Raw genomic sequence first — 27,830 nt, 5'->3', positions numbered from 1 at the left:
GAGGGATAAAGACGAAGCTTGTGCCAAATATGCTGGCGAAGCATTCTAGAGGAAAAGAAAGAAGAAGTTGCGAAGGCACAGCTGTAACGTCAGTTAGTACTGCACTCTTCGGCAGCCAGCCTTTCCAGAAGTTACTGCATTTTGTACGTTACCGGAGACTCGAGACTACTCACGAAGCTGCCAAGACCAGGAAATGAAGGCTCTGCTGTGCCAGTTCTGCCTCTTAATGGTGCTCGTGGTGAGCCAGGGTTCGGGTAAGTGACGACTCAGTCAACCCCGGAGATTCCCGCCTCGAATGCACGCTTTACAGCGTATATTTTGCGGGAACGCGTCCAGAGCTCAACACTATCCCGAGGAAAGTTCTTTCGCTTATGAGCTGGTGCATTTCATTCGTGCAGATCAACTGTTTTCTCTCTGGTGAAGAACACCTTTTGCATATCCCATACCTCTCGCTTTGTCCTTACAGGGGCTCCTTGTAACGGCGAAAGTTACCAGACGATGCGAAGAGCGTGTGCGCTAGCTCTGCAGCAGAAGATCAAGGCGGTGCGGGGCGACCTGACGCAAAACTGCAGGTGAGCAACTGCGCGCCGGCACATTCTTCCCCAGGACGAGGAGTCGACAGCGATGGTGACTGCGCAGCGCGCTAAGGCGGGAAGAAAATTAAGACGTGCGCCTTTATTGCTGTGCCTCCCCCGCCGCGGTGGCTCAGTGGTTAGAACGCTCGGCTACTTAGCCGAAGTTCCCGGGTGCGAACCTGGCCACGGCGACCGCGTTTCGATGGAGGTGAAACGCAAAAGGCGCCCGCGTGCTGTGCGATGTCAGTGCACGTTAAAGAACCCCAGGTGGTCGAAATGCTTCTTCTTCTTCTTCTTCTTCATTTCTTTATAATGGCACATACCCATGGTCGAAATTAATCCGGAGACCTCTTCTTCTTCTTCTTCTTCACCTCCACAACGGCACATCTTTCTCTTTCTTCTTTCCACCCACCTTCCTCCCTTCCCTTACGGCGCGGTTCAGGTGTCCGCCGAGATAGGTGAGACAGGTACTGCGCCATTTCCTTTCCTCAAAAAGCAATTTATTTGCTGTGTCTTCTCATTACGGTGTACAGTGCTCGTCACAGAATGAACCAACAGTTTAGCCCATTTTTGCTCTTTACTTAAACTACACTGAGCCGTCTCTATGAGCAGTGTCACAGAGCAGTGTAGGTGCACTTCTTGTCCTGTCTCAGCGCACTGTTCAGTCTTCGTCTAGTAAAGCACTCAACAGTTTAACAACGTACTTCTTGCAATACAATTATATTACACCGGGCCATCTTTCTGAGAGCAGCGCGTTTGTCTGACTTCCTTGTCCCGCCTTACTGCGCTATTCTGTGTTGATTGCGTCATAATTATCATAATCATCATCATCAACAACCTTACTACACCCGCTGCAGGAGATAAGACCTCTCTCATGTCTCTCCAGTTAACTCTATCATATGCCAACTTCGGCCACCTTATCCCAGAAAACTACTTAATATCATCTGCCCGTTCATTACATAATCCACAGCAATGGCTGCACCTCACCTTTTTCCCCGTCTCCGTCATTTAATCCATATGTCAAGCCTGCCTGCACCAAATGCGCGCTGACGTCACTGTCGATAGTGAACCCTGACCCATAAGTCGAATAGACAGAGTTATTCTGTATGGCTTAATTCTTGCCATTTCTTCTTATGTGTGTTAAAGGAACACCTAGGAAAATGCCATTTAATTTTTGTTCCCACTGAAAATCTATTATATGGCGCATTCTGGTAAGGTTAGATGTTTGTCTAGAAGCATAAGGCGCATTTATTCCTGACAAAATTGGATTTCAAAAGGCAACAGTATCTTTCCTGCCACTTAAGTCAAACTTGTGAGGTCAATGTCGACAAGTACTCCAGCATCACCGTTTTTTAGTGAGTGATAGAGTTTGGCTTAGCCTCCGGGATCCGAGAAGAAAAACCGTGGTGACGTCACCGATGTTTGCTTGAGAAAACGGCCGGTGGCCGAGATACCTGGATTTAATTTCGTTTCAGATGTGCTAGGTTATAAAAGCCCCGTTTTCACTTGAATAGCCTTCTTGACGTTACACCTCAGGAATCAATTCATTCAGGCCAACATCAATATTTTGCTCAGTGTATCCTCATGCTGGCATTCAATATCATTTAATTCACTGCGTCAGTGTGGAAAGGCTAGGAAAGAGCGGGTGTGACCGGTACGGCTTTTTGCACTTGCATATGAACTGTACTGCGCAGTTTCGCACGATAGACCACGCTTCAGATTAAAAGTTGTTCAATCAATCAATCAATCAATCAATCAATCAATCAATCAATCAATCAATCAATCAATCAATCAATCAATCAATCAATCAATCAATCAATCAATCAATCAATCAATCAATCAATCAAGCAAGCAATCAATCAATCAATCAATCAATCAATGAATGAATGAATGAATGAATGAATGAATGAATGAATGAATGAATCAATCAATCAATATGAGAAAATCGAGCTGTACGCACGGGAACAGATGTATGAGATAGGCTATCAAATTAAACCAATGCTTTCGATGCCGCTGAAGTCTTTACTGTCGTAGCGTTCATTTGTTTTGCCGTGTGCCTTTGCAGAGATTTTGTGAACTTCACGACCTGCCTGAAAGATAGCTGGAATGCCTCCTTCTGCGGCAACGCCACGGACGCAGCATGGAAGAACGACACGCTGGTCAATAGCATTGAGAAAAAATACTTTCCCGACTGCCTCGGTGAGTTCACCGTTTTCCCACTAGGTGCCACTTGCTGTAGCGTATTGGCTAAGACCGTTAATAGATCGCTCATATAGTGTACTATCGCGATAAAAAGTTTACGGGACGCATGTATGCGGAAAAATTTTTTTTCGGCGTAGTCACGTAATCCAGTGGCCTGAAATGTGTCAAAGTATGCGCAGACATGCATGCTCTATCCACTGGTAACAGTACCACTCGACTTGGTTGCGAAGTTGAGCTGGAATTAATTTTTTTCTAAGAATACGCATCCCGTAATATTTTGATCGCAATAGTACATGTGCACGAAATAAAGGGTGAGAAAGTTGTGCAAACTTGAGAAAAAAAAGATTCATCAAAAAATAATTCCACATCAGGTATTTGAAACGTTGTTTTGCTCTAGAAAATTTTCACGTTTCGCCAGCTTGCACCACTGCTTTAAAGGCTGATTGCAATTGAAATTCAAGAAACATAATTATAACTGAATTCAAGGTCGTTAAAAAGCCGCACTAACAATGCTAAATTATGCTTGAGCTGCGTGACATTTGGTTTACCTTGAATACTTGCGGACACTATTGTGATGCAATGTTATCTTAACTGGAGGAAATTTATAGGAAAACGGTATCATCATCATCATCATCATCATCAGCTTGACTACGCCCACTGCAGGGCAAAGGCCTCTCCCGTGTCTCTCCAATTAACTCTGTCCTTCGCCAGCTGCGGCCACCCTATGCCTCGCGGTATGCCTCGGTTTAAAAAAAGGAACCATCGTAGCTATGATGAAAAAAAAAAAACACGAGCTGAACAGCGGCTTACACAGGAAATAATGGAAGGTGTTAGTGAAACGCGGTCAGTGTTATGTCCTCAATTCCGTTCGTTCACTCGTACTCTTCAATATCTCACATACGAGGAAAATTTGGGATAAAATGCTGGGTATTCCCTTAGCTTGCAGTTACTGGTCGCAGTCTGAGTTTGGGGTATATGAAATAAGGGGAAGGGAAAAAGGGTCAAGAGGACACCACGTCATCCCGGAGCGGATTTAACGTGAGTTCCATTTATACACAGACACTATATTACCGCTATACACTATACACATACACAGACACTATGCAAATGGGTTGCGCAAGCAATGAAATGTCGGCTCTACTATGAATGGATTTGCAAAGGGCCGTCACACCAAATTATGCCCTATCACGTGGAGCAAGCAAAAAGAGCAAAGACTATTTGCCTGAAGCGAAAGCTGGTTTTTCTTGCAGTTTGCGAAGCACATCACAGCGAACAGGTACTATAGGAGATCCCATAAAGCTCTGCGCTTTCTCTAGCAGGTATTACTTGGCTACGTTGGCACTTCGGCTTAACGAAGCGAGACCATATCAAACTGCTTGAACGACGGAGCATTTGCGTAAGTCGGGATAACCATGACGTCGCCAACATTTAGTGCACAAGAGTATGGACATAGGAAGCAGAGCAGAGGAAGAACTGGGTTAGCCAGGCCATTATGGGCCCACGTGACTTCATGCAGCGTGGAATTGTTGCAGAAGATGTCGCAGGTGCTCCACAGAATAAAAACTTACATTTTAGGCTGAATATTTCGTGACAATTACCGATCTCTCGCACTCCGGAGCATGTTTTGTCCAGGCTTAAGCCTGGACAAAACATAGGAGTATGCACGTAGATTCTGAAAACGAGCAATTGCTCGTTTTCAGAATCTACGTGCATACTCCTGCAGACTTTGTTACAGAATATTTTTGCAACAACACTTCAGAATCAAGAGAGAGAAGGGAAGGGGACCTGTCCTGGTTCGGAAGTGCTGTTGAAAAATTAAGAAGGAATGCCAACTATCAGCCGTTCTTTTTTACAGGTTCCGCAGACGCCCTCATGAACGACTGCGACCCAGACAAGGCTGTGCAAACGTTTGTCCTCTGTGGAAACCGGTTCTACGAGAGCACCGTGAAAGTTTTCGAAAACCGCGCGACCGTGTCTTTAACGTCTCTTTGCCCGTAAGTTGAACTTCACCACGGTGGTTTACCGATAGCTGTATGACTATCGTGTACACTACACCATCGGTTTTTTGAAGCGAAAAGCTTCACTAGGGTAGCCAACACCGCGCTTCGCGTGAGCCCAGATTTGCCTTGTTCTGCGCATGCGCGAAACCGAGTGACGTCACGCACGGCGCAGGTGGCCGTCGCCGCCGCTGCCGCTGACACAAACAAAAATAAAAAAAGATGATAGAAATAAATTATCACAAATAAAAAAAGAAAGACAAACAGTGCGCCAGGAAACACTCATATCTCGGTGGACGCCCGAACCGCGCCGTAAGGAAAGCAAAATGAAATGAAAATTGGTTTTAAGGAAAGGAAACAACGCCTGCCTCTCTCATGTCTCGGTGGATACCCGAACCGCGCCGTAAGGGCCTTAAGGAAAATGAAATGAAAACTGCTTTTAAGGAAAGCCAATGCCTGTCTCTCATATCTCGGTGTACACCCGAAAGGAATGCATGCCACAGTTCATGTCTCTAAAGCAACCTTCTAAGACAGCACCGTATTCACTACACGCGCGTCTCCTCCTGCGCCTCCGTATAAACTTTGTATATCTAAGACAATACGTTTCGGAAAAGCCAGAAAGCTATACCCTAAGTGTAACCGTAAGTATAACCTTAAGCTAAACCACGAGCATCGCCGCAGCTTTTCGCTTCGAGATATCCAGGCTTAACCTTAGCTAAGCCACAGCCAATTTTCTTTTTCTGAAACGTTATTCTCTAAGCGGCTCGCTGTCGGAACAATAGTACGCTGTGATGTGACGCAGCTCTTGGGTCACATGAGGACGCTCTTTGGGTGGAAAGCAGAATATAAACAGATATCGAGTTAACTAGCTGTTCGGCAAAAAACACCTGCGAATGAGGTGCTCAGGTAATGACACGCAGAGTATTTTTACGGCGGACGCAGTGTGTTCCATAGCCTCCTTGAAACTACAGAGAGCTCATACACCGCTAGAGGGGTCTGACGGTGGTTCTATAACGTCGAACCATAAAATGCTGCACTGTTCCTGCTCACGCGTCTTTTATGCGTAAACGGTGCTTTCGTACTGTTAAAAGAATAGTTGATAGTGCTTATCTGAAAAAAAAATCCCCCAAGATCAGTATTCGCACGACCGCCCTGTGATGTCATATGATCAACGGTTAACACACACACACACACACACACACACACACACACACACACACACACACACACACACACACACACACACACACACACACACACACACACACACACACACACACACACACACACACACACACACACACACACACACACACACACACACACACACACACACACACACACACACACACACACACACACACACACACACACACACACACACACACACACACACACACACACACACACACACACACACACACACACACACACACACACACACACACACACACACACACACACACACACACACACACACACACACACACACACACACACACACACACACACACACACACACACACACACACACACACACACACACACACACACACACACACACACACACACACACACACACACACACACACACACACACACACACACACACACACACACACACACACACACACACACACACACACACACACACACACACACACACACACACACACACACACACACACACACACACACACACACACACACACACACACACACACACACACACACACACACACACACACACACACACACACACACACACACACACACACACACACACACACACACACACACACACACACACACACACACACACACACACACACACACACACACACACACACACACACACACACACACACACACACACACACACACACACACACACACACACACACACACACACACACACACACACACACACACACACACACACACACACACACACACACACACACACACACACACACACACACACACACACACACACACACACACACACACACACACACACACACACACACACACACACACACACACACACACACACACACACACACACACACACACACACACACACACACACACACACACACACACACACACACACACACACACACACACACACACACACACACACACACACACACACACACACACACACACACACACACACACACACACACACACACACACACACACACACACACACACACACACACACACACACACACACACACACACACACACACACACACACACACACACACACACACACACACACACACACACACACACACACACACACACACACACACACACACACACACACACACACACACACACACACACACACACACACACACACACACACACACACACACACACACACACACACACACACACACACACACACACACACACTGCGGTGGCTCAGTGGTTATGGTGCTCGGTTGACCCGAAAGACGCGGGTTCGATCCTGGCTACAGTGGCCGAATTTAGATGGAGGCGAAACGCTAGAGGCCCGTGTACTGTGCGATGTTAGTGCACGTACAAGAACCCCAGTGAAGTTAAATAACCGTTCACTACGGCGTCTCTCATAGCCGTAGTCACTTTGGGACGTTAAACCCCAATTAGCCGCCGCGGTGGTTCAGTGGCTATGGTGCTCGGCTGCTGTCCCGAAAGACGCGGGTTCGATCCCGGCCGCGGCGGTTGAATTTCTTTGGAGGAGAAATTCGAGGCTCGTGTACTGTGCGATGTCAGTGCACGTTAAAGAACCCCAGGGGGTCGAAATTTCCGGAGCCCTCCACTACGGCGTCTCTCATAGCCTTAGTCGCTTTGGGACGTTAAACCCCAATTAGCCGCCGCGGTGGTTCAGTGGCTATGGTGCTCGGCTGCTGTCCCGAAAGACGCGGGTTCGATCCCGGCCGCGGCGGTTGAATTTCTTTGGAGGAGAAATTCGAGGCTCGTGTACTGTGCGATGTCAGTGCACGTTAAAGAACCCCAGGGGGTCGAAATTTCCGGAGCCCTCCACTACGGCGTCTCTCATAGCCTTAGTCGCTTTGGGACGTTAAACCCCATAAAACCAAACCAATAAACCACACACACACACGCGCGCACGCACACACACAAAACGCACGCACGCCGCTGGCTTTTCTCGTAATGGGACTAGTGATGATTTCGCATTAAGACTGTTGGGAAGCCTTACAGCTGTAAAAGGACTGGCACTGTTGCTGTAAATTAAAACGGAAAGAAGGAGCTATGGTTTCTGCCACACAAAACGCCCAACGCATAAGACATATTGAGAATCCATTACGCTATCGAAATTCGAAGCTGTTAAATTTTTTAACAAGTTTATCACGTTGCCTTTTCTAAATACCCATAAGAAGCTTTGTTTTCTTGATTATCAATTAAGAAATCTTGACGGAAAATTCGCAACAGTGTCGGACCTGCACCCCCTGGAAGGCAATGTGTACAGGGCGTGTTAGGTGAGTCATGTATCGAAACGTCCCATCAATTTGAACGGGGCGTCGGTTCACCAATGATGTGGCGGTAGTAATAATGTGCGCATCTGTACTTGATATCATTCTACCTTTCTGTCTTATTCACAGTGCAGTCAAGAGGACATATATATGGTGCTGGTCAACGCCTCTCAGTAGCTCTTTATAAGTACCTCACTGATTTCAGCTGGTGGCCCAAAAGACGCAGGTTCGATCTTGGGCGCGATGGTCGAATTTCGATGGAGGAGCGATTCTAGAGGCCCATGTACTGTGCGACGTCAGTGCACGTTAAAGAACCCCAGGTGGTCGGAATTTCCGGAGCCCTTCACTACGGCGTCCCTCATAGCCTCAGAACTTCGGGACGTTAAGCCACCATAAGCCATAAAGCAGAAATAGAGTCGTGAAAGAATATATCGTGCGACTTATATAGTGTCTAAAGGCATTTAGGAACGGCCAGTGGGGAGGCTACGCCCCTTGAATTCCGCCCTAATTTTGTTATTAAATGATCTCTGTAATTCTTTTCGAATGAAAAAAAGAAGTGCCTGCATAGGTGAATATATTTATATAGTGCAGTGAATTATCAACCTTTTTTATTTTTGTTTCATCTCTGTGCGATGAACTTTTCATGGCTTTTGAGAGATCCTCCCGCTTCGGCATTTGTGTAACGTGGTATGAGTACATTGTTTTCTGAATTGCGTTGTGGACCACCACCGCATCCTCCCCGCGTCTTCTCGTCTGCACTTTTTGCAACAGCCCCGCCGTGGCGGCTCAGTGGTTATGGTGCTCGGCTGCTGACCCGAAAGACGCGGGTTCGATCCCGGCCGTGGCGGTCGAATTTCTTTGGAGGAGAAATTCTAGAGGCCCGTGTGCTGCGCGATGTCAGTGCACGTCTTTAACTCCAGGTGGTCGAAATCTCAAAGCCTTAGTCGCTCTGTGACTTTAAACCCTAATAAACTAAACCAAACTTTTTGCAATACCTCCTCTCTCTAGACTCGCAAACACCTATCAGAAATAGGTCCAGAGGAGACTTTCGTTCGTCTGAATGGTTCTCGCATGTTAATTGCAGCCATGTCGACGATTACGAGAAGTGCGCTCAGAAAAGCGAGCAGGCGGCCAGCTGTTCCTCGGGGTACCGCATTGCCCCGGGCATAAAGTTCATCGCGGACGGCGTCATGCAGAGGTACCGCCTTCTCTGTGCGACCCTGAGGAGTTCGGGTAAGCTCTGTCCACGACTGGACTGGCATATGCATGATTTGAGGCGTAAAACGTCTCTAAACATATGGGGGGAATCGGAGACTGTAACTAACGAATTCCCACACTCGTGATGTGGTCACTCCAAAACAGTTATTGAAACAAACCGATGGGGAGACTTTACGCCATTTTCGAAAACAGTCTCTTATAACCAGTTGTATATCAGCGGCCATGTGTCTGCCATCCGCTGACTTCCGAAGGTACCCTGATAACCAATGACAACCGTGCAGGAGGAAGCGGCAAGACATATCAACGTGCAGATGATAGTAAAGTGTGATAAATAATGAAGTGTGAGAATAAAACTGTTAATACTAAATAATGAAGTGTGAGAATAAAATTGTTAATGTTAGTCTTAGCGTAAACACGAAGTCGGGATTTCGGGGCCTTCAGTGCGGCAGATATTCAGCTATCGGCGGTCCGGCACGTTAAAGGTTTGCGGAAGACTGCATCTGTTTGTAACAGCTCAACAGGACAAGGTCACAGCACAATTAAGCTGTAGCTTACAGACTACGTATTTTACTGCTACTATGAGCATCATTGTTTTAGAAAGCTGGAACTGGGCACACTGTTCCTCTCAGGGAACACACCTGAACAATGCACCATGAGCTCTCAGCGCTTATTTGTTTTTCGGCCTGCCACGCAAGACACGAATATCCTTGAACAAAGCTTAGAGACATTCGTGCCTTGCGTGGCACGCCGAAAAACAAATAAGCGCTGAATATCCTTGAACAAAGCTTAGAGACAGCCGCCGCGGTGGTTCAATGGTTATGGCGCTCGGCTGCTGACCCGAAAGACGCGGGTTCGATCCCGGCCGCGGCGGTCGAATTTCTTTGGAGGAGAAATTCCAGACGCCCGTGTACTGTGCGATGCCAGTGCACGTTAAAGAACCCCAGGTGGTCCATATTTCCAGAGCCCTCCTCTACGGCGTCTCTCATAGCCTTAGTCGCTTTGGGACGTTAAACCCCATAAACTAAACTAAACTAAACTAAAGCTTAGAGCCAGGGAGTCTGCAGTCAGGTATTCAGGCAAAAGCAAGCATAGTAATGAAAATACAAGATGATAGAGAGGTAAGTGCAGGCGCGTACATGGGGGCAGGGGTACATTAGTGGGCGCTGTAAGGCAAGCGCATGTACATACAAGCCCATACATGCACAGACATGCCCCGAAATGTACAGGCATGCCCAGCCGCAGGCACTGACATGAGTACACATGCAGAGGCAAACAAACCTAGTAGGATGCAACTGAAGAAGGAAGCAGCAGATGCCCCTCAAACGGCGGCTTCCAGGCAATGGCGTCGACCGATTTATTGGCGCCATGGTTAATCCAAATAGGTCGTGGCCCCTGCAATTCATGGTAAATGTCGCGCTAGCTAAGTCAAGGATATTGATTAACCGCCATGTCAAGATAATTGGTCCTCGCCATGACATACACATAAAACACGCGCTGACTTTTTCTTCCCTCGCTAACCCATGAAGCCAATGCGTGGCAGCTTAAGCTTCAGCTTTAAACCTGACTTTTCACTTTCTTCGCAGCTCTGCAGAAAGGCGCAAAAACCTGCAACCGACAGAAGTTCGTAAACGACATCTTCCTCTGTGGATTACACTTTTCCAACATCATGGAGGTGGCCCGCAAGAACTCTAGCATCAATCCGTGCACGTAAGCTGGCTTCTCTGGTGTCCTTGTACATTTAGGTGACAGCGGTCATGTACAGAGGTGAGAAAACTTGTCGAGAGCGCTCAAGCGGTACTATACCAAAAAATGACCTTGGATTGTATAGCAGGTGTTGAGTCGCACAGATTATACTTGCGCTCTAGCGAAGCCGGATACATATAAAAATCGAGCAGGCACAACCAGGGTGCCTTCAGCAACGCAGCTGCATTATATTTCACTTCATTTGCCTAGCAGCACACCACTCGAGCGCTCTAGACAACGGAGCTCACCTCTCTACGTGGCACTCTGGTGCTGCGATTTCATCACGGTGGCGTTGCTCACACGGCACATTCAGGCGAAGTTTTTTTTGAAAGAGGGATAGTTGAAAACACATTTTTAATACCCGCACCATGTCGTATACCACGCTTCTATATTCTTGTCTGTGTGCAGTCGATGTATTAGGTAGCTACTCTTCTGGTTTGCAGCTATGCAAGCGTACGAACTGCATAGGCTACCCCAACAGCGAAATGTGCCTGTCCACCAGCAAATATCTGCCCATATCTCTCGCCTCGAGGCAGCTCGTAGCTCAAGCGCATCGTGCAGAAGATATAGTCGGATACAACTCAAGAAAAAAGCGGCTTCTCGCCGTCACAGAACACCCTTCGAGCCAATAGCGTCGGCAAATTCTCATTAGCCTGCTAGCCTGACAATGCACGGAGGGGCCGATGAAAGGGGATGGTCCCCTGACTGAATTGTCACACCGCTCCCTGCGTTGTCACGTTATAGGAGGTTCATGAGAATTGGCCGACGCTATTGGCTCGAAGGGGTCCTTTTAAGGGGAAAAGCCGCTTTGTTCTCGAGTTGTATCCAAATGTAGTGCACAAGCGTTCCCGAGGGCTTACCTCCCTGCCGAAAGCACGTGTTCGGCGCTTTCGCTCTGTTAACTGAGCGCGTACGGAATAGGGCGTCCTCATGTACGGCGAACTTACGCTGCCCGTTATCTACAAAAGTTCATCCACGAACAAAAACTTTTATAACAGGGGCTGCGGCGTCTGGATCGCGTGAGCCGCTCTCATCGTCGTATGTGCAGTTTTGTTACGCGATATCGTATGCAGCTCGTTCGGTCGAAAAGCCGTCGATCGTGACCTGTAATTGACAGGAAGGGCTCAGAAACGTGGCGGAAATATTGCCCGAAGTTTCAAATGAACGAAGTAATTCGCCGGCATTGATGTTCGAACCCACGCCGTCTGCGTGCCAGGCGGGCACGCAACGCATATGCCCCAAAGGGTCGTTGGTTCAAGTGCGTTAGAGGCCCACCTGAACGGGTTGTGGTGTGTACGACAGTAAAGTGTGTTGTACTGATATTACAGTAATTAAAAAGATGAAGACGGAAAAAGCTGTACTGCATCTACTGTTGAGGCGAAGCTTAATCCTGATTTCTTCCGGGGAAGTTGCTCGATTTATGGCTTTATTTTTAGCTGTGCAAACAAGAAAGGTTTCACAAAGAAAGCCATCTTCTTGCATGGCAGCCAATTATACCTCGTCTTTTGAGAGAACAAAGAAAAAACAACGGCTTAGGTGGTTCTTAACACGATCAGTTCTGGAAAGCTGTCCCCGCGGCGGCGTTGCCGCGCGGTTTAAGTTGGCGAGCATCGTGTTCATCCGTCAGCGAACGTCCATCACGTGGGGGCTCCGTGGACTGTCCGGCACGGCCAAGGGGGCAGCTAGGCCGGATGCTTCCCCCGTTAGCTTGCGATGCTCCCGAATATATGGTGCAATCATCTGGCGACCATGTCCAGTTTGACATCGAGGCCTATAGTCGGATGCAACATAATAACGAAGCGTCTTGCTTGTTTGTTTGACTTATTTAAAATTCTACACTCTGATTGCGCATTTGATTCCCTGGTTAACAGGTCTTCCAGTATACCGAAGATGACTTCGCTGAGGTCTAAGGCGGCATCGGTATCTAATTTCTTAAAGCGACAATGGTTATTGTGTAGCCTGTTGGCCTCCATTCTGTATTTTTTGGCTTCCAGGATGACAATGCTGCTGTCTTTGCCTGCTGCTTTAATGACTTTGTAGATCCTAGAAGCTAACTGCATAATTCAGAGTGGCCTGTTCGGTCGAGGAAAGATACCTTCATTTTTGAGCTTCTTCGGTGACTGTGTATTTTCTTGAAGCTAAACGCATGGTTTAGAGTGGCCTGTTCTATCGAAGAAAGATCTCTTGATTTCAAGCTTGATTCTTTCTTCTACGATTTTTTTTGGACTGATTTAATACTCCAGTCTAGGTCGGCCCACTTCACCGGAAGAGTGGCGTCCTGCGCGCACGCGCCGCTTTCCATCTTCTCTCCTCTTTTCGGCTCACTTTGCTCCTTACCCTCCATCTTACACAGTATCCACCCTCTGATTTCTTCCCGTGGTAGCCACCTTGCGGAGTCTTCATCCCTTCCATACATGTGGAAAGTGGAATAGGGAGATGCACGCCCACCCACCACCTCTGTCTACATTCACCATCCAGAAAACTTCTGCCGCGCATCTGAAGCCTCGGCTCTGAGTAAAATCATTCTTTAGAGGAAAATGTCCAAGTAATAATAGAGGAAATATCGCAGAATTGGCACATCGGATGCCTGGTCGTCCCGTGATCGCTTTATTCGTGATACTCCTTGCACATGAGGGGACCGCGTGTCATGCTCAAGATGACGTTTCCTTGTGAACCACATTTGCAACCACAGCTATTTCTTCATGGCCCATAATTAACGCAGTCTAGCGGGGTTAAATCAGTGGAAGAAGTAGGAAAAAAGGTTTGAGACTCCTAAGCTCTATCTTAGGGGTGAAACGCGATTGCGCCTGCTCTTTATACCATCCACATGACAGCATGACTCCGTACTACTCCTCGATGCCCTCGTGTGCAATGGAAACTTTTGACTCCACTTTCTCAAGGACGAACGATGACGTCACGCTCACTCAGAGCGCTCCTGGTGGCCTCCACGAGAAGTGGAAAAATTCTGTTCTGTCAAGCTGCTGAGGGCTCCACTGCTGGCGCTCTTGGGATTTTTCTAGGACTAACGACGCGACGGAGCCGCGGCAGCCTGAAATTGTGGTAACGCCGACGACGTCTACGACACTGGCTTTTTCGCCTTACGGGGTCGTTAGCACTCTCGCGTTAAAATTACGTGCGCAAATTATTTTCTTCCCCTAAATCGCCACCTAGCAAGGGACCTTTACCATACCTCTCGTCCGTGACGCCGGGACGTCCGTGTGAGTATGAGCTTTGCTCAGTAAGACTATACTTTTCACGCACGGACTTACAGAACTTTTAGCCATTTCCTCACGCAGTAATATATTGAGAAGATCAGGTTATTAGCTTCCATCTGTCACCAACTGTTAACTTTACTTTGTGTCTTGTTGCCATTCCAACGACCCTGCTTGCAGGTATGCGGGGCCTTGTGTAGTGATTGAAATATTCACGGCAACGCGTTCGACGCAAACTAGGAATTTCGACGCAGCTATTCTACACTGCTTCAGTTTGACCCGTTTCTATGGCAGGCAAATCGAGAGGTACAAGAAATGCTACAACACGTCCATGGAAACGCACGGCTGCGCCATGCCCGACCAGCTGCACAAGGATGCCGAAAAGTTCTTCGAAGTTCTGACTCTGAAGTTCAGAGATCAATGCAAAGCAGACTCGAAGAGCCCCAGCCTGGCCAGGATGTCGCGTCTCACCCAGAAAGATGGTGAGTGCCCGAAAGGTGTTTCGAGGGAAGAGAGCTATGCATTTATTCTACACAGTTTTCTACAATCCGACAAAAAACAGCAGGAGAAATGGCTAACTAGTCTTTGCTGAATGGAAGAGTGTAGTTGTAACTTGATAGTGTTCTCCTATGGCGCAGAGACATTTTAAGGCGAATGAAAAGGTTTTAAACTGAATTAAGTGTTGTATGCCCTTATGAATGAGGTATATGACAGTCTATGGACTTTTTATAGTCTATTGCCTTCCTATAAATAATTGTTTTTGTCTATTCACAGTCTATAGACTGTCTACAGACAAAAGTCTACTAAAGTGTACGACCATAAATCTATAGATTGTCTAGACTCTCTATAGCATTTCCATCACATATAGACTGCTCTCTAGGATTTGTCTATAGAGAGTCGACAGACTTTATAGACAGATGTCTATCATCAGTCTATAGACTGTGTAAAAAAAATTTACAAGGGAGTGACCTATGGAAAAGAAAGCGTTAAGAGTGACGTTAAGAGGGACGGACATGGCAGGGTGGTTCAGGGAACACCTACGAGTTACTGGTTTTCTAGTTCAAAACAAAATTAGGAAATATACATGTGCAAAGCCCATAATGAGGAAAGTAGATAGCAGATGAGCGTTATAAGGATTAAAGAGTATTTCCGAAGAGGAGACCAGCGTAACTTATGGCGGCACAGGGTAAGGTGGACGGGCGAGATGAAAAAGTTAGCGCGGATTTACGAACAGTGCTTCAGGTAGCGGGGGACAAGGTTATGAGAGTCTTTGTCTTGATATAGTTCTGATGATAATGGTGATATTACACTGATTTGGTTTTATGTGATGTCAAACGGCTGTTCATGGGATATCAACACTTTTTAGTGCAACTGGTCATGAGCGCGCTTAGACTTTCTCGATTCTATTTAGCGCCAAGACATTTCCATGGTTTTAGTATGAAAGCGCTGCAACGTTGCACCCCTCACATAAATTGCGAATTAACGAACAGGTGAGAGCTAGGGTACAGGTTGATGTGTATTGACGTGGTTTTTCTCTATGCGTAGAATAGGGAGGCGGAATGCTTTTCGCGATATTCACCTCATCTTTGCTCTGCTCACATTGTCTTCTGAGCTTTAGCAAAGGCACCTCTTTCTGTCATCATTCTTCCACTCCCTCCTTCATCCTTTCCCTGATGGCGAGCTTGGCTTTGCATCTGACCCTCCGCTCTGGCTAAGTGGATAGCGCGCTCTGTTGCGGATCCCGAGGATGCGAATTTAACGCCGGCCTCAGCGGCTGCGCTTTGAACGCTAAAGGTGCCTGTGTGCTGTGCGACGTCAGTGAACGCTAAAAAACCAAAGGTGGTCGAAATTATCCTCAGCCCTACGCTATGACACATTTTTCTTCTATTACACCATTACGCCATTGTTTAGGTGGAAACGACTCGTTTCCATCAACTTGCGCCAGCCAGCCCGACTTAGCCCTTATCTTGTTGTTGAGGTGTCCAACCAGGAGTGAGACAGTTACTGTGCCTTACCTTTCCTCAGTCGCGTTCGATGAGCGCATCACAGCCAAATTCAGCGCCTTGCCACTTAAACTTAAGACGACAGCGCTTGGGAGAATCGAGAAGGCTTCAGCGTAGTCGTCAGCAATTGGACTAAGAGAGTTATTGCACCTTTCCTCTCCTCATAATGTGTAGGCGGTTGCGTTTCGATGGAGGCAAAAGGGACCCGTGCACGGGGCGAAACTATTCCGTAGCCCTCCACTAAGGCCGCTCTTTCTTCTTTCACGTCCACCTTCCTTCCTTCCCTAATGTCCCGGTTGAGGAGTTCACTCAGAAGCAAGACTCTTACTGCGCCTTTCATATCCTCAAAGCAATACTAAGAGGGCGCATTGCAATACGCGACCGCTATTCAAATCAAGAGTCTTAAATTGACAGATTTTCAAATTCTGATACAAGGCAACATTGCATTTTGGGTCCATACTCTCATCCTTTGTGTGCGAACTGAACGATGACCCTTGACATTGAAGCACCGTAGGCTAACCGACATCCTGGGTTACCAGTATGCAGTGAATTTTTAGGAATATGTCTGCCTGACAAGCGAGATTGGGGTACGGTCGCTTCCTCGACTGCGGCACCTTTTTCTCTATTCCTTCTTTCACTCCGACCTTCCTCCCCTCCCTAACGGTGCGGTTGAGGTGTCCACCGAGAAGGAAGACACTTACGACGGCGTTCATTTTAAGGCAACCACTTTGAATGCACAAAAGAGAAATTGAAAGAAAGAAGAGAGAAAGAGGCGCCATACAGGAGTTAAAGGTCAGCACTTCAACTTGAGAATCTCAAAAGCTTGACCCAGTCAGTCGGCTATAGTCTCTGAAACAGAAGGTATACGGCAAGGCCACATAATACACCGATCAACCTTGGCTTTCTTCTACTTGAGTCTGTTTAAAGCATTACTATTGCGTGACCATCTAAGTCCTTTTGTCCGGTAAACCATTTGTCATGTTTCTTGTTTTCTTTTTTTTCAGCTGCTAAGAAAGCGTGCAACTCGTATAAGCTCATCGGACACTTCCTCCAATGTTCCTCTGATTTCATGAATGCGACGGTAGACATCCTGAAAGACAGTGACCAGGCTTGCTGGTAAGTACAGCATCGGGTAAAAAGCACTAAAGGACCAGCTGCGCAGCACAGGGACGCTGTGAAAACAGTGGTAAAAAGCGCCCTCTATGCATCTGATAGCAGAAAACTCCAACGTCTCCTTTAAAATGCATGCAACCGCTATGAACCGGCAGCTTTTGGTTGTGCTTTCGCATGGATATATTGATAGAGTGAAGAAACTGAAACGTTTTTCAGGGTTGACAGGGTGCGCAAAGGCGAAAAAGTATGCATGGATAAGTACGTGTAGACCTGTAAGTACGTATAGACGTGTCGACATTAGCGCAGTGGAAGCGGCAGCGGAAACCGTTTTGCTTCCAGAGAGGAGGCATTTCACCCAGGGTGTCGAACCGGAACTGAACCCGAATTTTCGCTCGGAACCGGAACCGAACCAAACCCATATTTTTTTCGCCATCTTGGAACTGAACCCGAACCGGAACGATTCAAAGGAACCGCTCCGAACCGGTTCGGGACCGGTTCAGCCCCACTTTCTTTGCACCCAGGCATACGTCTTGTGTTCCGACAAAATGAGATGATCTATCGGATAGATTTACCCACCTGTAGCTGTCTGCGCTGGGAAGTGCGAAAATGATACCCAGTATATGCGACAGCAAATTTACAGGAGGTCTGGTGCCTGGGAAGAAGCCTAATTGATGCTTCTGTAATGTACTACCGCCAATTCTAAACACTTGTACGTTAGGTTTATGCGAAATCTTGAGTTATTACTACTCCCTTTTACATATTTGCGGAAATCTTTAATCAAAATGTTAGGACTGCTCTAACTCAATAAAGTACTATAGACACCAAACTTTTGCTTGCGTACTTTCTTCTTTCAAACGATGCGTAATACGTTGGTGTACATGGAGCACCGCGTTGTGTTCACCAACACGCAATAAATTATATTTGAATTTCTTCTTGACGCTGTTTCGGTTTCACCAACATAACGATGGCTGTGACGTGTAGTGGAAATTAGGTCTCGTGAGGTGCTATAAAACGGCACTATAACTGCTGATATGTCGTTCGTTGTAATTATAGGTCTTGAAGTCGGCTGATTTAAGTGCTACAGTGAGTCAAAACAACGTATCAACGTTTGTATTAGTTTTCCCGTGCCTCACGTGACCTAGTGTTGAACTCACGTCAAAGCGATCATTCGCTTAATGAAACCAAAACAGCATGGCAGAAAAAATTATTTTCTAAATTATTTAGTGGCAGTAGGCGAATACCACACAGTGATACATGTATTTTAATATCTATGGCGTCATTTGAAAGGAGAAAACACGCAATAAAACTACGCGTTTATAGTCATTTTAGTACCGATTGAGAACGCCTTCCTTTTCTTTGCGTCATTTCCCACAAATAGACGAAATATTAGCGCGAGGACCCATCAATGTTTTGATGGTGGTTTTTTACGAAAGGAAATGGCGCAGTCTGTCTCAATTCTTCATGGACACCTGAACCGCACCGTAAAAGAGGGAGGAAGATGGGAGTGAAAGAAAAAAGAGAAACAGGCGCAGTAGGGGTGGGCTCCGGAATAATTTCTATCAGCTGGGGATCCTTAAGCGGCAACTGCATAGGTTATAGAAATCGACGAGCTTAAAAGGGTCGAATGTGTGAAATTCCAGGTAAAGTATGCGAAGTCCTTTTGGCCTAGCATTTGAAACGGTGATGTAATAACCAATTAAAATTTCGACGGCCTTCAAGCTTCTCCGCAATGGACAACGCTAAGTGGGGGACGCATAATGACTTCATCGAAAGTATCCGTACATTTCCAACGCATAAACGCCTGCTTTGAAGGAAAAAAAACCAACGCCACCGAAGTCAAAGCCCGCCGAACGTTGTTTGCAGCGTCCAACGAGGCACGCAGGGCGTGGCTGACGGTAGCAGTAATTTGAAATCATACCTTCCGTGACGTCACACTGAACTTCCCCGCACTCCGCACTCACACTGTTGCTTTGAGGAGAAGTGCAAAATTTAATCGTCGATTACGTCACTATTTTAAATGGTAGTGCAAAAAACTTAGCATGCTTTACCTTCAGCCTATATAGATTTGAATCCTTGAGTATGGCGAAATTCTCAAAAAGTGGCGCAGTTGCCCTTTAACGTGCACTGGCATCGCGCAGCACACGGTGCCTTTTGCGTTTCGCCTCCATCGAAACGTGGCTGCCGGGGCCGAGCTCGAACCCGGGTACACCGAATAAGTAACCGAGCGCCCTAACCACTGAGCAACCGCAGTGAGTAGTGCAACATTTACTTTTGTAGGCGCTCATTGTCTAAGACAGCAAATTCTAAACAAAACCCCTCACGATGGGCCTGTAGGGCAATAAAGAAAAAAAATGGCTCAATGGCTGTGGAGCACGGCTGCTGATTCCAAAAATACAAAAACCAGCGTGACGTCGAAAATCCCCAGCTGGTCTCCGTTAATCTGGAGCCCTCCACTACACCGACTGTCATATAGCCGCAATGTCTACTCGACACGTTAAACCCGAGATATTACTACTAGTATTACCAAAAGAAGGATGTATAAATTGGTGCAGCTTCTTTTTTTTTTTAGAATCCGCATATTCTTGTTTGCGCGCGACGGAAATAAGCAACGATAGGCGGGTTCTTGGAAACGGTGGAGATGTACTAATAAGAAAAAAATTAAATACCGATTACACAAAAGGGCAATACGGAAATACATGCGCTCGCTGGAATGCGATGGAAAGGTGCTACCTCCAGAAAGATGCTACTGCGATGAAATGTAACTGCGATGAAGTGATTTCGTTATGCCGATTTGCTGAAATCGTTCTGCTTCTAAGAAAAATTTGCTCCCAGTCGCCAGAGCGCGGCTCGATCCGCTGTTCTCGCACTGCTCGATCTTTAATTCTCTGTCTGGCGACTTATATCTACTTCTCGCAGTCATACTTCCCGTTCTTAGTGTCTGACACGACAGGCTTATGATTGTTAGCGTTTTTTTCGTAGAACGCTTGGGCGACTGAGTACGTTGAGCCTTCACAACAATCTGCCTCGGCTATATCGGGTACAGGAGGGGGATGGGGGGTGGGGAGATGGGTTAAAGTTTTGAAGGTGCATTTCTACTACTGAATGCCCTGATGTGCGCTCACCGGAGTGTGCATCAAGGATGGAGGCTGCACGCACGCAGCGCGGTTATTTTTGGGAAAGCAGGCTATGCTGCTAACGCAGTAAAAAGAACAACTAAAAGAGTACGCATAGTCTAACTTCTGACTCCGAGCGGGATTCGTACTAATGGCGGCCCAACAGAAAACTCTGTTTACAGATGCTTTAGGCTATTTGGCTATCTTGTAGGCTTCTTTTTATGGTAAATGCATCGAATATTTGGAACCTCTCTGACCCTCCTCATGCCTTACTTGACCGCTTCGAATTCAGCGATCTCGGCATAAGGCCTCATGCCACCATAACTCCCTGCCTCCGCCCGCACATGAAAATTTCAGATGGTGCACACGTCATGAAAGGGGAACCAGTCAGGAGGTTGAACTTGTGCAGCATATTCCTCCTCCGTTAAAGTGCACTGTTGTCTGAACCGTGACCTCGTGGAACACGGTGGTTCTGCGTCCTATGAACACGAAGTGTTCGCACGGAATTCCGGAGTTTTTCATCGCAGACATAAATGTTATAGTGAAATGTATGATGTCAAGGGTTTTTCAAGAGACTGCTTAAGTATGTCCCAAAAAATACAGCATCAAGACAAAAATATCATTTTATTGCTGAAATTGTTTCTCGTTGCTGGCACAGGTAGAAATGCACTGACTACAGCACAAACGCCCCTTTGGCGCGAAGGTGCGTCCTAACATGTAAGGTCCATGTCTGAAGGGTGAAAGAGGTTTTTGTGGCCGATTGAAACTATAGTCGAGTCCACTTATAACGAACCTGACAGTCACGCGGGTTCCATTCGTTATATCTGATGTTCGTAGCAAGTAGATTCTTCGTATAACAGCCAAAAATACTAAGACCGCTAAAAGTGGCAATTATTTCTTATAAAGCTGCGTTATGCGTGTTTACTTGTGCAAAGCAGAGCCTGTCGCGGCTCTTTCCAGGCTATCTAGGGTGGTCATTTAATCCGCGTCGAGACCTTGCTGCCAACTATCAAATTTAGGGACGGGTATAACTAATTATGGATGAAGAGTGCATGGCAACTGGTGGCAGGTCGGCTAAATAAATGAGATTCCTGACAGTAGGGAGAGCTCGCACTTGGTATTCAACGTCTTCGTCAGAGCTGGCGCTTCTGCGATTTTGTGGTCCGCAGGAACGTAGTTATCCGAGGAAACATCCGGTCGGCTATGGATCAACGAAGCTTTGCCAGAAATCTGCAAGCATATGGTCACGTGTGTTTTCGAGCTGCTTCTGTCGTTCCTAGGCTGATGCAGCGACGAAGTAGCGCAGCGCTTGTGGCGCAGAATGCATCCGTTGCACTGTCCGCTATATGACAATACCTGCACATGGTAGCGGCGCAAAAGATGGAGACGACTGGGCAGGCTATGCATACCACGTAACTGGCATGGCCAGCAAGGATTTAAGAATTATCTAATCGCTGCTGTTAGTTGATCCGCGACCATGGCCAGTAGCTTCGCTTTTGACGATGCCTCTTTCTCACACGCACCGCGCTTCTTCTACTCGAGATGCTTTGCCGTGCCGGCGAACGCGTATAGGCAATGATTGCCCTCGTTGGCCATCGACGCGGGTTTGGGCGGCGGTTACTTACTATTTCAATTGAGAATTATGGCGTATTATTACCGGCGTTTACTTTAGCGTTTACAGTGTTACCGGACGCCGGACTTTCCGGTTAGCGTTGCGCACAGCAGTGCCGCCTTTTAATTGTTGACATATTCTTTCCGGGGCGGTGTCGTGAAGGTTGCGAGGCTTGGTTTGGTTTATGGGGTTTAACGTCCCAAAGCGACTGAGGCTATGAGAGACGCCGTAGTGAAGGGCTGCGGAATTTTCGACCACCTGGGGTTCTTTAACGTGCACTGACATCGCACAGTACACGGGTCTCTAGAATTTCGCCCCCATATAAATTGAGCCGCCGCGGCCGGGATCGCACACGCGTGTTTCGGGTCAGCAGTCGAGCACCATAACCACTGATCCACCGCGGCGGCTAAGGTTGAGAGGAGCTATTTGATCTGCGTGCTTAGCGGAAGAACGACCTCTACATCCTCGGGGTAGTTCACCACGCCACCTCGTTCGCTATAACCGAGTGGTGTGGCTAGAGTTGTTCGCTGTATTTGCGATGAATTTCCATTTCCCTTATGCATATTTTCACGGTAGCACCACACCCGCTTATAATAAGCGAGCGTTCGTTATATCTGCGGCCATTAAAGTGGGCTCCACTGTACATCCGCTGACTTCGCTTTAATACACTAGTATCAAGAAAGTCTAGGTAAGGCTGTAGATTAATGGCTATAGGAAGAAATGACCGATCACAACATTTGTCATCTGCCTTGTGGAGAGGCCGTACAGATAAGTAAAAGCGAAGAGTGAGAAAACCCAATGATTCAGCACTCGTGAGCATGTCCAGAAAAGACAGGCGAGCACTTAGTCACCTATTAAGCACAGCTGCCAGGAAGGGGTTGTTTGTAGTTTTGAAAATAAATGCTTGAAACAAGTTGGTGGACAAATGGTGCACGCTAGATTACCTACTCTTTATCACTTTATCAAGGGCGCAAAAGATTCTGCTGACGCAAAGGTTGCCTTTGATAGCACCCCAGGAAAAAAACCAAACATTCTATCACAAACACATTTCTTACTTTACTATAGTAATAAGCCACAATAAGCTGAGATTTTGAAGATACTGAGCTATAGGGGCTCGGGATATATAATGTGAGTCACAAAGACGATGTCGAATAGGTGATTTAAATAAAATATGTTTGGTAGGTTCTGAATGTTAGGGAGAGCCAGTGCTAACACGAGGCTCTCGTTGGGACGTATGTACATAGCTGATTTTCATTAATTTTGAGTTCCTTTCATTCTGCGGCTCGTCCCGTAAATTCATCTTTTTGCTGCGGGCAATAAATAAAATGGGCAAAGTGAGAACATCACGCATTAAACAAATTTTTCATTCTCAAGTAACGCAGTAAACACGACAAAAGGAAGACGGGAGACGACACCAGCGCTGACTAACAACTGGTTATTTTATTCTGGGAAAAGTATATAAAGGCGAAGGACACAGGAAACAACCCCAAAACAAAGGTTAAAACTTAAAGACTATACTGCGCATGCACATCAGAGTCGAAAAACGTCACGACTCAAGAGTATCTTCCATAGTAGACGGCACTCCTCTATCTCCTGGACCTCGCTCAATGCCAACAAAACCTGACTCCTTATCTACCAAATCGATAGGTGGTGAAGCAACACATTCATCTGCTTCCTTCCTGATCCCATTGGCCTCGACCAACTCCCTACAAATGCAAACAGGGTTATTAAACAGGACACTTGTCTTATCTACTGGGGGAAGCAATCGTTGCACTCGCTGCAATGCAAAACCAAGTTGTACGACACCGCTACTTTTATTGCGAAAGCAATACTACTCGCACTTTCAAGCTTTCGCGTGACCCGGCCGCAGTTACGTTTGACCTTTAGCGGAGTGAATATGGGCGACCAACTCGCTCCTTCAGATAGCCAGGCTGCAGTTACGCCGCACCGCGCACCTGTGGCGCCCCGCGCAGTGGTACTACTGCCGCTGTGACGTCATACCAGCTGTAGATTATGGGCGACCAACTCGCTCCTTCAGAGAGCCCGGCTGCAGTTATGGTGTGTGTTTGCCGCGGTGCGCACCTGTGGCGCTACTGCCGCTGTGACGTCATACCAGCTGTAGTTCGTTATCTTTCTCTCAGTCGCAACAACATCAAAAACACACTATAAAAAATTGGCAGAGCCTTAGCTTGGTTAAGCCCGGTAAGTTGCGAAAGCAATAGCCCTGGCTGCGCCTGGTTTGGCTGGTCACGTAGAGCGAGCGCCTCCCCCACGGCAGCGGCGCGTGGAGGATTCGCTGGGACGATCGCCACGAGCCCAGTTGGGGCCCCGCTTTTCCACAGCTGGTATGACGTCACACATAGGTCACGCTAAAGGTCAATGGTGGATTCTCCGGGACGACGGCCTAGAGCGGAAACCTCGAGGAGTATTTCTTTCGCAATAAAAAAAAAACGATGTCAGGCTTAACTTGGTTAAGTCAAGAATGCGTTGCATATTGCGCGGTCTTTTTGCGCGAGGTATTGCTTGGCGGCACTCGATTTTCTCAGCAGCTTTTCCTCCGTGACGTATGGATGGATGGATGGATAGGAGAGCCCCCTTTGAAACGGGGCGGTGGCAACCGCCACCATGCTCAGCCATCTTTTTTTCTTTCTTTTCTTTTTCTTTCTTTTTCTTTTTTCTTTTTTTACGTGGTTTAGTGACGTCACGTCACGTGGTTTGGTGGCTGCTCGGCCGCGCCCAAGGGCTGAACTGAGTGATTGCAATATGCTACGCATAAAAATTACCGAAGACGCTTTGAGTCGTCGCGCAGCGGCGGCCGGTAGCCACGTGTGACCTATAGACGCGGCGCACTGCGTTCCTTCAGTTGGAGGCGCTGCGCTTTTGCTATCGCAACCTACCAGGCTTAACCAAAGCTAAGCCCCCGCCAATTTTTTTCACCCATCTGTGATGTTCGAACAAATGCTCATTGCTTCCCCATTTAGAAAGACAAGTCTCCTGTTTAATCACCCTGATCGAATTTGTAGGGAGGTGGTGGAGGCCTTATGATCAGGAAGAAAGCACATGAGCGTGTTGATTCACCATCCATCAATTTCGTAGATAAGGAGTTAGGCTTTCTTGGCAACTGCGTGAGGTGCACGAGATAGGGGAGTGCCGTCCACTATGGAATATAGTCTTCGAATTTCGTTGAAAAAGTTGTCAAGATTCTACTGTGATGCCATGAGCAGTAAGATTTTTTAGTTTTAATCTTTGCTCTTGTGTTTTTTAGATTGTTCACTGTGCCCTGCGCCTTCATATACTTTTCCGAGAATGTAATAACCAGTTGTTAGTCAGCGTCTGTGTCGTCTCCAGACTTCCTTTTGTCCTGTTTACTGCGCTGCTTGAGCAACCGCTACCAACTAGTCCAGTTTTATGTACTCGTAAACAAATCTTTGCATTTTTTTATTTTGTATAGCCATGTGGAAGAACAAAGAAAACGCATAGTAAGGTTGACTGAAACCCATCTGCGTTCAAATTTTTTTTGTCCTGAACCCGAACCCGTTTGAACCGGTTCGAGACAGTCCGAACCGGTTCGAACCGGAACAAAATGGCCCTCTGGAGCCGAACCCGGAACTGAACCCGAAATGTGTGAACCCGAACCCGAAAAAATGCCGGTTCGACACCCTGATTTCACCTTCCTTCTCATCAGATGAATAGGTAGTTTTGAGACCAAATGCGCAAATCTAGAGCTGGTGTTGCTTGCCTTTTTAATGCACTTTGAACTTCGTTTCCCGTATTTTCTGCATGAGGAGGTTCTTTGTTTCAAATGTGCCCGTTTGGGGATCTTGAGCGCGCAACGGCCTCTCAAGCAAACAGACACTTCGACATTCCGTACCAGTCGAAAGGCCTCCGTTGCGACTGCGCATCGAAACAACCGTGCGCGAATGGCGTGCGTTGTAGCTAGGGCTACTGCAAAGCCCTTGGAGCAAGCGGCGAACGATTAAAATGGACTTGGTTCGGCGCAGCGCGTTGCGACGCATAGAGCCTAACTAAATAATTCGGCTCTTCAGAAACAAATGCCACTACTAGTTGGAAAGGAAGCTAGGAGCCGTAATTGTAAACCCTCTTGAAAAGCCATGCTCTTCCGGATCTCGAGTATCCCTTCCGTGGGACGAGCGAAGCCACGGGCTCTCTCGTCAACGCCGGGTCGTGCCTAAGAAGTGCAGTCTTTGACAAAAGTAACCATGCTGCATGGTTTGCTTCCAGTCCTGTATGTCATCTCTCAATCTCTCTAAGGTTAGGAGAACGCTTGTCCTCACCTTTCAGTGTCTTTTGATCATTAGAAAAGCCGCGAGGGCTCCACTCTATACGAGTGAGATGCAATCCACGCTCCAAGGGCTCCCTTAAGACTCTGTCGCATGGAGGCAGTTACAAACGGGCTCGTACCCGAACCTACAGGTACTCAACAAAATGTATCCCACACAATGCACTGACAAATGCCCTTGGTGCCAAGAACCACCCACGCTGTACCACATAACGTGGGCATGCCAGAGGATAAGCGTGGTACCCGTTATAACAAACCCGAGTGCGGAGCAATGGGATGGAATTCTCTCCAGCGATCGCCGAGTCGACCAAGAAGGTCTGATTCGGCTAGCACAACTGGCAGCAGCTTCCAGCGGAGCCCTGGACTTAGGGCAACCGGCCTTTGTACACGTAGATAGACGAAGCCATCTGACAGCCCCAGAAAAAAAAGCAAATCTAGAGCTTAATAAATTTTTTCACTCACTCACCGCGGTGGCTCAGTGGTTATGGTACTCGGCTGCTGACCCAAAAATACGCGGGTTCGATCCCGGCCGCGGCGGTCGAATCTCGATTCTCGAAATTCTAAAGGTCCGTGTACTGTACGTGCGATGTCGGTGCACATTAAAGAACCCCATGTGGTCGAAATTTCCGGAGCCCTTCACTACGGCGTGCCTCACAGCCTTAGTCGCTTTGGGACGTTAAACTTCCATAATATAAACAAGTTGAACCATGCTCCAAGGGTACTTTTGACAGACTACTTTCGCGAACTACGTTCGCGAAGTTAGCGCGCAGATCAGAAGGGGTGCGGCGGTGTCGCTGCAGCGGCTACGTAGAGCTATGCAGAGGTAAAACTGCCAGCTGCGTGACATCGGGTTAATAAAGCCGCAGCGCGCGGAGACTGCGTTCACGAAGTAACGTAAACTGTTAAGTGTGTCTGCCGACTTTGTTCATTCGCCACCACGATCTCCAATTTGTTCCGGTTAGCCACAAGCTATTCTTCAAGGTGCGATTGCCGACTCGTGCAGGATGGTCGGCTTCTACCAGCGGTGCATGGGCAGAGCTCGTCAACGCACCCACTGTGAAGGCACCTCAGATCTGAACAGCCACCTGGCCTCAATGGAGGAATCCATCCTGGGCCACCAGCCGTCCTTGTGTGCAGCCAGGAAGAACCAGGCCCAACCGGACACCACCGGCAGGACAAGGGAGTCCTAGGGAGGCGACCGCGACCAGAGGCGCCACCAGGATGCCTTCTTGGGCCATGCGGCGCAAAAGAAGG

General features: G+C 47.5%; 1 protein-coding gene across 1 annotated transcript; it reads left to right on the top strand.

Annotated features, from left to right (window-relative positions):
* The first annotated feature begins 9 nt into the window (after nt 1-9).
* LOC149336490 (uncharacterized) lies at nt 10-27,766 on the top strand. Its single transcript, XM_089554156.1, has 8 exons — nt 10-572; nt 2,641-2,774; nt 4,633-4,771; nt 9,347-9,495; nt 11,064-11,187; nt 14,730-14,917; nt 17,443-17,554; nt 27,580-27,766. The coding sequence occupies exons 1-8, from the start codon at nt 499-501 to the stop codon at nt 27,764-27,766; spliced, it is 1,107 nt and encodes a 368-aa protein (XP_089410282.1). The 5' UTR covers nt 10-498.
* Nucleotides 27,767-27,830: the final 64 nt, after the last annotated feature.

This window comes from Amblyomma mixtum, chromosome 7 (genome assembly GCF_055824585.1).
Source record: "Amblyomma mixtum isolate Tamu chromosome 7, ASM5582458v1, whole genome shotgun sequence".
Lineage (NCBI taxonomy): Eukaryota > Metazoa > Arthropoda > Arachnida > Ixodida > Ixodidae > Amblyomma > Amblyomma mixtum.
The sequence above is the reverse complement of the archived record's forward strand: the minus strand, read 5'-3'. Positions and strand labels throughout refer to the sequence as shown.

Excerpts from the sequence above, each read along its gene's own strand:
- LOC149336490 (XM_089554156.1), top strand. The coding sequence starts at position 499 with ATGCGAAGAGCGTGTGCGCTAGCTCTGCAGCAGAAGATCAAGGCGGTG. Across the intron at positions 2,775-4,632 it reads ATACTTTCCCGACTGCCTCG|GTTCCGCAGACGCCCTCATG; the intron begins GTGAGTTCACCG and ends TCTTTTTTACAG. Across the intron at positions 14,918-17,442 it reads GCGTCTCACCCAGAAAGATG|CTGCTAAGAAAGCGTGCAAC; the intron begins GTGAGTGCCCGA and ends CTTTTTTTTCAG.